The sequence below is a fragment of the Gopherus evgoodei genome, chromosome 1 (genome assembly GCF_007399415.2).
Source record: "Gopherus evgoodei ecotype Sinaloan lineage chromosome 1, rGopEvg1_v1.p, whole genome shotgun sequence".
Taxonomy (NCBI): Eukaryota; Metazoa; Chordata; order Testudines; family Testudinidae; genus Gopherus; species Gopherus evgoodei.
The window spans coordinates 4,707,663-4,721,427 of record NC_044322.1 but is presented as its reverse complement, the minus strand read 5'-3'; the positions used below and the strand labels follow the sequence as shown (position 1 = coordinate 4,721,427).

At 56.3% G+C, this 13,765-nt stretch overlaps 1 protein-coding gene across 1 annotated transcript in view; it reads right to left on the bottom strand.

The window, feature by feature from the left end:
- The window catches only part of LOC115648253 (beta-arrestin-1), a 92,926-nt gene that overhangs the window by 20,692 nt on the left and 58,469 nt on the right, over positions 1-13,765 (bottom strand). Inside the window, exons 8-10 of the mRNA XM_030555567.1 lie at positions 12,405-12,472; positions 7,574-7,709; positions 7,039-7,123 (exon numbers count right to left, since the gene is read on the bottom strand). Coding sequence (XP_030411427.1) covers positions 7,039-7,123; positions 7,574-7,709; positions 12,405-12,472 — 289 coding nt within the window. The remainder of the gene's footprint in view (positions 1-7,038; positions 7,124-7,573; positions 7,710-12,404; positions 12,473-13,765) is intronic.

The following is a 13,765-nucleotide window of genomic DNA, read 5'->3' as shown; positions in this document are numbered from 1 at the left end:
GCAAGGGAAAGGAGTGTGTAATTTTCTAAAACGCTAGATTTAAATTAGCTGTTTCATAGTAGTTGCTGTCTGTTTCGTGCATGTACTCACGACCCCCACGTAATAACCTCAGGGGGTTCAGACCCACAGTTTGAGAACCCCTGAGCTAGATCAAAGAGCCTGTTAGCACCCATTATTTTTGCCCCATTAAAGTACTTATACCCTGTCATCAAGTCATCTCACAACCTTTTTGATAAACCAAACGAACGGAGCTCTTTGAGTCTCATCTGAAGCCTTTTCTCCAGCCCTCGGATCACTCTGTGGCTCTGTACCATATCCATCCTTTTCAAAGTGGGGACACCAGCTCTAGACCCAGTATTCCAGTACTGGTCTCACTAGCGCAGTATACAGAGGTAAGATCGCCTCCCTACTCACTGCGCCCTGGTTTATACATACAAGGATCTCATTAATCCTTGTTGCTCCAGCATCGCCTGGCCTCTTCCTGCCCCACCCGTGCCCCGCCCCGTTCTGCCCCCGCACCTCCCCCTCCCTCCCAGCACCTCCTGCATGCCGTGGAACAGCTGATCGTGGAGGGTAGGAGGTGCTGGGGGGAGGGGGAGAAGCTGATCCGCAGGGCTGCCAGTGGGTACTGAGCACCCAGTATTTTTTTCTGTGGGTGCTTCAGCCCCAGAACACCCCGGAGTCGGTGCCTGTGCCTGTGCAGAAACAAAGGACCCACGGCTGGCCCGGGTCAGTTGACTCAGGCTCCTAGGGCTCAGGCTGGCGCCTGGGCTCTGAGACTCCATGTGGGGGGAAGGGTCTCAGAACCTGGGCTCCAGCCTGAGCAGCGACACTGCAATTTTATGGCTCTCCAGCCCCAGCTCGAGCCAGCTGATCTGGGCGCTGAGACTCAGTGCCATGGGGGTTTTATCGCAGTGTGGCCATGTCCTGCATGTTGTTCCTCAGTTCTTCCCAACGTTGGCCATTCCTCCCCATTTACGGGCCCGGGGGAGGGATTCAGCATGTGGGGGAGGGTCAGGGCAGCTGCTGGGGGTCAGGGAAGGCCGGGGAGAGGGTTTCAAGGGACCCCAATGGAAGGAGGGGGTAGCCCAGCTGCGACAGCTTGTGACGGTCCCCTCCTGCCATTGTGCGCAGCCGATACAGGGAATGCAGGCTGTGATGCAGTAGGGACTGTCTGTGTGGGGAGTGGGAGAGCAGAGGAGGACTTTAGGGAATGGACGATGCCAGGGCCTGTAACCTGAGCTAGGTAAGGGAGGGGAAAGGTCAACACCTTTGCCCGGGAAGGGGAACAAAGGAAGGGAGTGGCAGGAGGGAAGCAGTTTGAGTTTTGGCTTGGGGCTGTGTGGGCGGAATTCAGGGTATCCTAGCTAGGATCCAAGCACCCTGAAAGCCCAGAAGGACTCGGTGGAGGGGTCCTGACTGTGCCTGCAAGCTCTGCTGTAACCTGTGTTCCTGTTGTCCAATAAACCTTCTGTTTTACTGGCTGGCCGAGAGTCACTGTGGGTCCCAGGAAGACGGGTGCAGGACCGGACTCCCCCACACTCCGTGACAACTGGTGGCAGCGGCGGGAGATACTGCACCCCGTGGACGGCGCTTCCTGCAGTAAGTGACTGGGGAGCAGTAAAACGAAGGGGTGGTTAACCCCTGGGAGTGTGTGCCCAGTGAGAAGGACTTTGCAGTAACAGGGTCCCCCGGGGGATTGCAGTGAGCAGTCCCAGGGGCGGAGGAGTCTGCAGCTCGACCCTGGCAGAGAGGTGGTGACTTCACGAAGGGCTGGTGCACTAGGGGTCCCCCTGGAAACCGTGGGGAGCGGCGAGCACCCCGGCCTGTGAGTGGCCAGCAGGAAGATGTATGCCAAGCGGCGCAAGTGCGACCTGCTGGAGCTGTGCAAGCAGAGGGGGTTGCGCCCGGGGAGGCTCAGCAAGGACCAGCTGATTGCCCAGCTGGAGCAGGGAGACCACAGGAATGAACCGAGCCCTGTCTCTGAGATGCAGCGCAGGCACCAGTGTCTGTCCCCGCTGGGAGTGGTCAGCCGGCAGACGAGGGCTTCCCGAGACCCCCCCTTCCTAGGTGTAGGGGAAGGGCGGGGAGGAGCCCAGTGTATACCGAGGGCACCGTGACACCCCCGGCCAGCAGGGGAGACTCACGGCGAAGCTCACCCCCCAGCAGGGGATCCTCCCGGCAACGCTCGGCATCCGTGGAGCGGAGGCGGCTGGAATATGAAAGGGAGCTGAGACGGGAAGAACTCGAGTTAAAGAGGCGAGAGCTGGAGGAGAAGGCGAAACAGCGTGAACATGAGGAGAACCAGCGTAAACATGAGGAGAACCAGCGCCAGCGTGAGTGGGAGGAGAAGGAGAAACAGCGTAAACATGAGCTGGACCTGGCCCGGCTGAGGAAAAGTGAGGCTCCGGCTGCGGTGAGTGAGGGGGGACCCAAGCCTACAAAGAGCTTTGATAAGCACTTGCTGCCCCGGCGTAAGGAGGGGGAGGACATAGATACCTTCCTGACGGCCTTTGAGAATGCCTGCGAGCTGCACAGGGTTGACCCTGCAGACAGGATCGCAGTTCTCACCCCCTTACTGGACTCCACAGCCGTGGAGGTGTACAGCCGACTGAAAGGGGCGGAGGCAGGGGACTACGAACTGTTCAAACAGGCCCTGCTCCGCGAGTTTGGGCTGACTCCTGAGATGTACCGGAAAAAGTTCCAGAGCCTGCGTAAAACCCGTGAGGTCACATACCTACAACTGGTCAACCGGGCGCAGGGGTATGCCCGCAAGTGGACAGCTGGGGCCCAAACTAAAGAGGACCTGCTTGACCTATTCATACTGGAGCACCTGTACGAGCAGTGCCCGTCCGACCTGAGGCTGTGGTTGATGGACCAGAAGCCGGAGAACCCACAGCATGCAGGCCAGCTGGCCGACCAATTTGTGGACAGTCGGGCAGGGGATGGCAGGGAGGACTCTCGAAGGAGCAGGCCTGCCTCAACACAGAGAGAGAGTCATCATGTGACCTCCCAAAGGGGGCCTATGGAGAACCCCCCCAAAAGGGGAACATCCAGCGGCAGGTCCCTCCGACCCACTCAAGGGGACCCACGAGATATGGGCTGCTATCGCTGTGGCCAACGAGGTCCCATACGGGCCCAGTGCCCCAAGCTCAGGGACAGACCAAGCAGACCCAACCGGCAGAGGGTGGACTGGGTAAAAACCCAATCGGAGGAGGGGCTACATTCCCAGGAAAGGGGGGTTGGCAACATACCACCTGTGGATGCTCCAGGTTCCGGGTTTTTGGTTTACCGGGTGGGTGCAGGGCTGCCCCTCCGGAAAGAGTGCATTGTTTCCCTGGAAGTGGATGGGAGGAAGGTCACTGGGTACTGGGACACAGGCGCAGAGGTGACGCTGGCCCGGCCCGAGGTGGTGGCCTCAGATCGGATGGTGCCTGACACCTACCTGACCATGATGGGCGTGGGCGTGACCCCATTCAAGGTACCCGTGGCAAGGGTACACCTGAAATGGGGGGCCAAGGAGGGCCCCAAGGATGTGGGGGTACACCAATATTTGCCCACTGACGTGTTAATGGGAGGGGACCTTGAGGACTGGCCTAGTAACACCCAGAGTGCCCTGGTCGTGACTCGTAGTCAGAGTCGGCAAATGGCCCTGCTCCCCGACAACGGGGAAGGTACTCGACCTGAGGTGCAGGACCCTAACTCAGGGAGCGGGGAACGCCCAGGGGCACAGTGCAGAGAGGCTGCGGCCTCAGACCCAGCCCGCAAGAGAGAGCCGGTCCCCATTCCTGTCCCAGCTGCTGAGTTCCAGGCCGAGTTGCAGAAAGATCCCTCCTTGCGGAAGCACAGGGACCGGGCTGACCTTAGTGCGGTACAGACCATGAGGAGAGGTTGCAAGGAGAGGTTCCTGTGGGAGAAGGGGTTCCTGTACCGAGAATGGGCTCCCCCAGGGGAAGTAGAGTCATGGGGGATCAGGAGGCAGCTGGTGGTTCCCCAGAAGTTCCGTCACAAGCTGTTGTACCTGGCCCATGACATCCCTCTCGCAGGGCACCAGGGAATCCGGCGCACCAGGCAGAGGCTGCTACAAAACTTTTACTGGCCTGGGGTCTTTACCCATGTCCGACAGTACTGCCAATCCTGTGACCCCTGCCAGAGGGTGGGGAAGGCCCGGGACAAGGGGAAAGCGGCTTTGAGGCCTTTACCCATCATAGAAGAACCTTTCCAGAAGGTGGCCATGGACATAGTGGGACCCCTCAGCAAGACGACCCGGTCAGGGAAGAAATACATCCTGGTGGTGGTGGATTTTGCCACTCGCTACCCCGAGGCGGTGGCCTTGTCCTCTATCGAAGCAGACACAGTGGCAGATGCGCTGCTGACAATTTTCAGCCGGGTGGGGTTCCCCAAGGAGGTCTTAACAGACCAGGGGTCCAACTTCATGTCGGCCCTGCTCCGGTCCTTATGGCAGAAATGTGGGGTCCAGCACAACTGGGCCTCAGCGTATCACCCCCAGTCCAACGGGCTGGTAGAAAGGTTCAACGGGACGCTGAAGATGATGCTAAAAACATTTATAAACCAGCATCCGCAAGATTGGGACAAGTACTAACCTCACCTGCTGTTTGCGTACAGGGAGGTACCCCAGGAATCTACTGGGTTTTCACCTTTCGAACTGTTGTATGGAAGGCGGGTGAGGGGGCCCCTAGACCTGATGAGGGACGAATGGGAGGGGAAGGCCGCTCCCGAGGGAGAGTCAGTGGTGGAGTATGTCCTGACCTTCCGGGAAAGACTGGCCGAGCTCATGGGCCTGGCCAGGGAGAATCTGGCCCGAGCCCAGAGGAGGCAGAAGGTCTGGTATGACCGCACAGCACGAGCCCGTGCCTTCGCCACCGGGGATCAGGTGATGGTTCTTATCCCCGTGAGGAGAAACAAACTCCAGGCCGCCTGGGAAGGGCCCTTCAAGGTTATCAAGCAACTGAATGAGGTAAACTATGTGGTGGAGCTGTCAAACCGGGCACATCACCGTCGGGTGTACCATGTGAACATGATGAAACCATACTATGACAGGGGGAATCTGGTGTTGGCCGTGTGTGGACATTGGGAGGGACAGGGAGATGACCCCTGAGTGGATCTATTCCCTGGGACAAAAGCTGGTTCCCCCCTGGGGGCGATTCCCCTCTCTGAGCAACTGACCCCGGGCCAGCACGCTGAGATCAGAGGGGTGCTGCATCTGTATTGACAGCTGTTTTCCAACCAGCCTGGACGCACTAATTTGACTGTCCACCGGGTGGAGACCGGGTCACATGCCCCTATAAGATGCTCCCCTTTTCGGGTCACTGGGAAAACTGCCCAGGATCTTGAAAGAGAGGTCAGGGACATGCTGGCTTTAGGGGTGATCCAGCCGTCTTCCAGCCCTTGGGCCTCGCCAGTGGTGCTAGTCCCCAAGAAGGATGGGTCAATCCGGTTCTGTGTGGACTATCGAAAGCTCAATGCTATCATCGTATCTGATGCCTACCCTATGCCCAGGCCTGACGAGCTCCTAGACAAGCTGGGAGGTGCTCGGTACCTCACCACTATGGATCTTACCAAAGGCTACTGGCAAGTGCCGCTGGACGCAGATGCCAGGCTGAAATCGGCCTTTATCACCCCTCTGGGGCTCTATGAGTTTCTGACCCTGCCCTTCGGCCTCAAGGGCGCGCCGGCCACCTTCCAGCGCCTGGTGGATCAGCTACTGAGGGGGATGGAGAGTTTTGCCGTGGCGTATATTGACGACATCTGCATCTTTAGCCAGACCTGGGAGGACCACATGTCCCAGGTTAAACAAGTCCTAGACCGACTCCGAAAGGCTGGGTTAACAGTAAAGGCTGAGAAGTGCAAGGTGGGGATGGCTGAAGTATCTTACCTGGGCCATCGGGTGGGGAGCGGCTGCCTGAAGCCGGAACCAGCCAAGGTGGAGGTGATCAGAGACTGGCCTGCTCCCCAAACCAAAAGCAGGTCCAGGCCTTTATTGGGATGGCGGGGTACTATCGAAGGTTCGTGCCCCACTTTAGTGCCATAGCCGGCCCCATCACTGAACTGTGCAAAAAGGGGAAGCCAGACAAGGTGATCTGGACTGAGCAGTGCCAGGAGGCTTTCCGGGCGCTGAAGGAGGCTCTGGTTAGTGGCCCAGTTCTGGCAAACCCAGATTTTGACAAACCCTTTATGGTGTTCACTGATGCCTCAGACACGGGACTGGGGGCAGTGTTAATGCAGGAGGATGAAAAGGGGGAGAGACACCCTATCGTGTACCTGAGTAAGAAGCTGCTACCCCGGGAACAAAGCTACGCGGCCATCGAGAAGGAATGCCTGGCCATGGTGTGGGCCCTTAAGAAACTAGAGCCATATCTCTTTAGGCGACACTTCACCATGTACACCGACCACTCTCCCCTGACCTGGCTGCACCAGATGAAAGGAGCCAACGCCAAGCTCCTGAGGTGGAGCCTGCTCCTGCAGGACTATGACATGGACGTGGTCCATGTGAAGGGAAGTGCCAACCTGACAGCGGATGCGTTGTCCCGGAGAGGGGGCCCTGAACTTCCCCAGGTCACTGGGCAGAGTGACCCCGCTCAGTTCAGTCTCGAAGGGGGGAGAGATGTGATGCAGTAGGGGCTGTCTGTGTGGGGAGTGGGAGAGCAGGGGAGGACTTTAGGGGATGGACGATGCCAGGGCCTGTAACCTGAGCTAGGTAAGGGAGGGGAAAGGTCAACACCTTTGCCCGGGAAGGGGACAAAGGAAGGGAGTGGCAGGAGGGAAGCAGTTTGAGTTTGGGCTTGGGGCTGTGTGGGCGGAATTCAGGGTATCCTAGCTAGGATCCAAGCACCCTGAAAGCCCAGAAGGACTCGGTGGAGGGGTCCTGACTGTGCCTGCAAGCTGTGCTGTAACCGGTGTTCCTGTTGTCCAATAAACCTTCTGTTTTACTGGCTGGCTGAGAGTCACTGTGGGTCCCAGGAAGAGGGGTGCAGGGCCGGACTCCCCCACACTCCGTGACACAGGCGCCCCCTTTACCTGAGATTTTAATCTTCTTCACTGTCTTGTTTGTATTGTTTGTCACATGGACGTTGACGTTGATTGGCTCGCCATGGTAGTAAATCTGCAGGAACAAGGGCCCCGGCCCATGTCAGCAGGAGGCAGGTGTGAGGGGGCTTCCTGCCTGTGCAGGTCAGGGCACCCCCCAATCAGGGGATGGCTTGTGGAGGGGGACCCTCACACCAATGTTTATTAACAACCCACAGAAGGTCTCCCCCCAGCAAGAGCCGTGCGGGGATCAAACAGCCAGGGTCTCTGCCAACCCTTTGCGGTGTTGAATCACCAGGCCCAGGGCCGCACTCAGCACTGCATTAAGCGGTGGGGTGGGAGGGCTTCCATGGTGTGGAACCCGTTTGCACCTGCTGTGAAGTTGGGCACCAGGATATTTCCCCAGTATTTCCCTTGGGACCTGCTCCTCGTTCGAAGGGCTCAGGGCAGCCGTTAGGCACCGGCGTGAGGGCCCCACGCTGCCGAGTGGCACAGCAGCCCCAGGGATAGGTGGGGTGTGTCGTACCTCCTTGTCCAGGGACGCCTCCAGATGCAGCGGCTTGTCGGACATTAGGAACTGCCTGGTGGTCTCTGCCATGGGCTGGGGGCCCGGTCGCTCCGGCGCGTACTGCACTTTGCGGATCACCAGGCGCACGGAATTCCTGCCAGCACATGTGGAAGCAGAGGCTGAGCCCGAGCCTGCAGGGATCTGCCCCGAACTCAGACCAATTAACCCTGCCAACCCCCCTCAGGGGGAGGGAGAGTTTTAACCACCTCTTCCTGAGGGAGGGGCTGAGACCCAGAGCCAGGGGTGGGGTCAGAATGACGCGGAACCTGATCCAGTCCTGCCATGGCGCCAACAAATCAAAGCGGCCTCCCATCTCCCTCTCTTTCACCCTTCTTTCCTGGCAGCGCCTCAGGGCTCCACGAGCCCCTTCCCAGCCCAGTCCGACTCCTTGGATCCTGCCTTTAGCCAGCTGCAGGGAGACAGGGGAAGTGACTTTTTAGAGGCAGCGCTAAGGACAGGACCCTTGTTACCACACTCAGTTCTAACCACTAGGTGACTCAGTCACTTGACTTGGCTCAGGCCAAATCCCCCCATCAATCATGCGCCACTGTCACAGCACGTCAGGACATGTGCTCAGGGCGAATGAAATACAAGGTTCCTGTCACCTCCTGACGGGACAGGCACAGAAACACCACCAGTGGCAACTCCCCCTTTGTAGGCTCAGGTGAGCCAGGCTGGAGCTTCCAAGGTCTGCGTGTGAGTCACTTCGCTTTGACCACAAGATGGTGCAGCTGGCTCTCCCAGCCAGGGCCAAGCCTGTGTGGAGTCAGCAAATGCACCCTTCCCTTCCCGCTTGGGAAGGCGGGTGCTTCTCAGCTGTTCCCTGAGAGCCAGGTTCAGTGTTGGCTCTAGTGAGGCTCAGTTCATCCAGACTTCCCCTGGACCTGTCACAGCAGCTAACACTGACACAACCTCACCAACAGCCAGTCATATTGAGCCCCACACACAAAGTGTCATAGACCCACACATGCGGGGGAAACGAAACAGTGGGGTGGGAGAGGAAGGGGCCTGTGTTTTTGCTCTTCACACATTAACAGCTGGCTTGGAAATTCACTGTACATATGCAAACGAACCCAAAAAGCTCTCCAAGCGCAATAATCAAAACGTACAGCTAGGCAAAGGAAGAACAGGCTGCTGGAGAACCGAGAGTTTTAGACACGATTTGGGTTTTAATGTTCCTAGAGCTTGAACTTTTTGGAATCTCTGCATCGCTTGGCATTACGTAATGCTTGTCGGGTTCCCCCAGAACTTCCTGTTACTGTGAGAATTTAAATCAAAATCAGGAAAAATACTTGGAAAGAAACACCAGTAATATCCATCCAAATGACAAAAAAATAAAAATTGAATTCTGCCAAGCCTAATTAAGAGCATGAGGAAAGCACAGGGGCACAGTGGGCCTTCAGCTCAGCCTGTTAATAAACGTACAAACACCCAAAGCTAGCTCCCTCGCCACTGGTGTACAAACACCCAAAGCTAGCTACCTCGCCATTGGTGTACAAACACCCAAAGCTAGCTACCTCGCCATTGGTGTACAAACACCCAAAGCTAGCTCCCTCGCCACTGGTGTACAAACACCCAAAGCTAGCTCCCTCACCATTAGTGTACAAACACCCAAAGCTAGCTCCCTCGCCATTGGTGTACAAACACCCAAAGCTAGCTACCTCGCCATTGGTGTACAAACACCCAAAGCTAGCTACCTCGCCATTAGTGTACAAACACACAGAGAGCTCCCTTGCCATTGGTGTACAAACACCCAAAGCTAGCTCCCTCGCCATTGGTGTACAAACACCCAAAGCTAGCTACCTCGCCACTGGTGTACAAACGCCCAAAGCTAGCTACCTCGCCATTAGTGTACAAACACACAGAGAGCTCCCTCGCCATTGGTGTACAAACACCCAAAGCTAGCTCCCTCGCCATTGGTGTACAAACACCCAAAGCTAGCTCCCTCGCCATTGGTGTACAAACACCCAAAGCTAGCTACCTCGCCACTGGTGTACAAACACCCAAAGCTAGCTACCTCGCCACTGGTGTACAAACACCCAAAGCTAGCTACCTCGCCACTGGTGTACAAACACCCAAAGCTAGCTCCCTCGCCATTGGTGTACAAACACCCAAAGCTAGCTACCTCGCCATTGGTGTACAAACACCCAAAGCTAGCTCCCTCGCCACTGGTGTACAAACACCCAAAGCTAGCTCCCTCGCCACTGGTGTACAAACACCCAAAGCTAGCTACCTCGCCATTAGTGTACAAACACACAGAGAGCTCCTTCGCCATTGGTGTACAAACACCCAAAGCTAGCTACCTCGCCATTGGTGTACAAACACCCAAAGCTAGCTCCCTCGCCACTGGTGTACAAACACCCAAAGCTAGCTACCTCGCCATTGGTGTACAAACACCCAAAGCTAGCTACCTCGCCATTGGTGTACAAACACCCAAAGCTAGCTCCCTCGCCACTGGTGTACAAACACCCAAAGCTAGCTCCCTCACCATTAGTGTACAAACACCCAAAGCTAGCTCCCTCGCCATTGGTGTACAAACACCCAAAGCTAGCTACCTCGCCATTGGTGTACAAACACCCAAAGCTAGCTACCTCGCCATTAGTGTACAAACACACAGAGAGCTCCCTTGCCATTGGTGTACAAACACCCAAAGCTAGCTCCCTCGCCATTGGTGTACAAACACCCAAAGCTAGCTCCCTCGCCATTGGTGTACAAACACCCAAAGCTAGCTACCTCGCCACTGGTGTACAAACGCCCAAAGCTAGCTACCTCGCCATTAGTGTACAAACACACAGAGAGCTCCCTCGCCATTGGTGTACAAACACCCAAAGCTAGCTCCCTCGCCATTGGTGTACAAACACCCAAAGCTAGCTCCCTCGCCATTGGTGTACAAACACCCAAAGCTAGCTACCTCGCCACTGGTGTACAAACACCCAAAGCTAGCTACCTCGCCACTGGTGTACAAACACCCAAAGCTAGCTACCTCGCCACTGGTGTACAAACACCCAAAGCTAGCTCCCTCGCCATTGGTGTACAAACACCCAAAGCTAGCTACCTCGCCATTGGTGTACAAACACCCAAAGCTAGCTCCCTCGCCACTGGTGTACAAACACCCAAAGCTAGCTCCCTCGCCACTGGTGTACAAACACCCAAAGCTAGCTACCTCGCCATTAGTGTACAAACACACAGAGAGCTCCTTCGCCATTGGTGTACAAACACCCAAAGCTAGCTACCTCGCCATTGGTGTACAAACACCCAAAGCTAGCTCCCTCGCCACTGGTGTACAAACACCCAAAGCTAGCTACCTCGCCATTGGTGTACAAACACCCAAAGCTAGCTACCTCGCCATTGGTGTACAAACACACAGAGAGCTACCTCGCCACTGGTGTACAAACACGCAAAGGAGCTACCTCGCCATTGGCTCTGGGGGCCCACTAGAGGGCAGTCACAATATTTAAAGGGTTAGTACCCAATTCCTACACACTAGAGTGGGGTTGGCACCCACTAGTACTGACACATGTGCCACAAGCGCTAACCCATCCCCCCACAGCTCCCTGGATAACAGGCTTCCTTGGTCTGGTCATTTACCCTCTTGGTACCTCAGTTTCCCCATCTGTATAACAAGGAGGATAATACTGATCTGTCTGGCAGCGTAACCATGCCACAAGTGGGGACCAGAGCCTAGAACTACCGGAGAGGGAGGCCTGGACAGTTACTACCTGAGCTTAATGACTCTGTGACATGGGGGGAGCTGTGAACCCAGTCATGTTTCTGAGGGGGAAACAGCTTCCGTGCCGCTCAGTGGGTTGCCAGCGCTGGAGCTCACCTGCTGTTCTCCCTCAGCGCATCTGCTCCAGCCCCACCATACCCCTAACAGGATCTCTCTGACTAGCACTTCCACCATCCACCCCCAGCGGGCCCCAAACGCTGTGCTCCCTGTCATTGGGGGAAATCTCTGGGCTAGCGACCCACTGGGCCACCCAACAAGGGCTGCGAGGGGTTAGTGTGGGGCTCTGCCCCCGCCTGCATGGAGACCTGGGAGGGGCTAGATGCTACCCTGGAGCAGGATACACCCAGAGACCCTCTGTGCTGTCTGCGGGCTGGGGAGCTCCAGCACAAGCTGCGTTCAAAGGGCACTGCTGCTGCCTGTTGCTGGGCTGGTGACAAGATGCTCGAGGGGATCATGGAGTTAGCTTCCGACGGCTGTTCGGGGGAGAGGGCGACTGTTCCCTGTCCCTGCCCACTTGCGTCAGGATGCGCTGTGGACGAACGGAAACCAACCACCCCAGTGGCTGGCGTAGGGAACGCTACCAGCCTAGCGCAGCTGGAGCCCATGCGGGCAGTTGGGCTCCAGCCCTCGGAGGGGCAGACCAGACTGGGGTGGGAACCTGGCTCCTTGCCTAGCTGGGGGAAACCGCTGGCCCCATGGGCGAGTGGAAGGAAGCGAGCAGCAGACTAGATATCAGAACAAGGCGTGTGGAAGGCCCACAAAGGCCATCAATGGCTGTGGAGGATGGGGTGTATAGGGCAAGCCGCTGGTATTTCCAACTAACACCGACCAGCTGCTGCCGGTTGGTGGAGCCGCCATTATGGGACCGAGCAACAGCTCTGCTCCGCTTTCAGCCTGCCGTGTCAGCATCCTCGGCTCCATCAGGGCAGTGGCACCGGCTTCCCCAAGAGCTGATCTCCAAGGCCTGTTCACAGCTGGCTGAACCGTTACGTCCCCTGGCTCTGTGTTCTCTCCCCAGTGCCGCCGGGTGGTGTCAATACAAACATAAGCCCCGTTTACCTCTTGTGGATTTTCTCCTCCAGGTTCTCTGCACAGAAAGCTTTCACCTCGTAGTCAACGCCACAGGCCTACAATGCAGAACAAAGTGGGGTAGGAAGTTGGGAAATCATCTCTCCTGGCCCTTGCTTATCTCCCCAGCCGGGGTCTAACGGCTTTGACATGTCCGTACACGGTAAGGTGCCAGCTGGAGCGTGTGTGCGTGCCACTCTGCACTCCTAGACCAGTTGTGTGCACCACTATCTGTGTGCACCACTATCTCTATTTGAAGGCCTCAGAAATGCTCAACTTTATCATAGCCCCCATACCGCTAATGGAGATTCTCCTTTAGCTCATGTGGCAGGGATCTGGGCCTTTGAAACAAAAGGATTTAAGTTCCAGCCCGAGTATTACCACCACGTTCCAAGCGGCTAGCCTGCTTATGAATCCTAGGTATTACAGCATCTACATTTGAGCTGTGGTCTCGTAGCGATCGCTAAGACTAAGTAACCAATTCCCGTTTCCACATGCTCCTACCCTTCCACAAAGCTCATCTTCTGGGCTGACATGTTCAGGATCTGGTCTCAGTGCAAAGGGTCATTTTTTGGGAGGGAGGAATGTGGAGGAGTTGGAGCAGAATCCCCGTAGCTGATTTGGAATGGTGAGTGAGTGGAGAAAACTCGACTTTTCCCCCAGGCAGAAGTTTTCCACCTGCCATGAGGGTGGCAGGCAAGAAGCACCTGAAAATCAGGCTGGTGGAGGGTGAAAATCAGGCTGGTGGAGGGTACAGACAATGGGGCAAATGCCACCATGCTAAGTTTAATGGCGTTTATTACTATGGGATCATTAATAGTCATACAGAGACAGGACACCCTTGAGTTGTAAGGGGCTGTTCTTGTAGAAATTGCCCTTCCTTGCTCAGCAGATCTGCCTGTTGTGCATGTCAGAGCCAGAGCTGCTGGCTTTAGTGACCACAAGTCTGAGCCCCCTTTAGCCTTGCAGAGCAAGCAGGGCTCTGGGAGAGGAAGCTGGAGTCTGTTTGGGGGGGGCATCAATGGAATTGTTCATTTACAGGGCCAGTCTGCAAGTCCATGGAAAACCCATCGTGACCCCTTTGCTATTAAGGGTGCCATTTGGCCTGTGGACCATTTATTTGGTTATGAAGCATAAGAAGGGAGGAACCCAGCTTGACTCTCAGATCCTGGGGGAGCTGGTAGGGCAGGCAGTACTGGGGATCTCTGTACTGCGTAGTGACTTTGACGTCATTCCACCAGCACAGCTGGGCCAGGATGATAATCCCAGTACTGAGAATCCCTTAGCAGAAATCTTTTTGTTTGAAGCTGGTCTGGAAAGGACTGAGACACAATAAATAAGGAGCCTCCCAC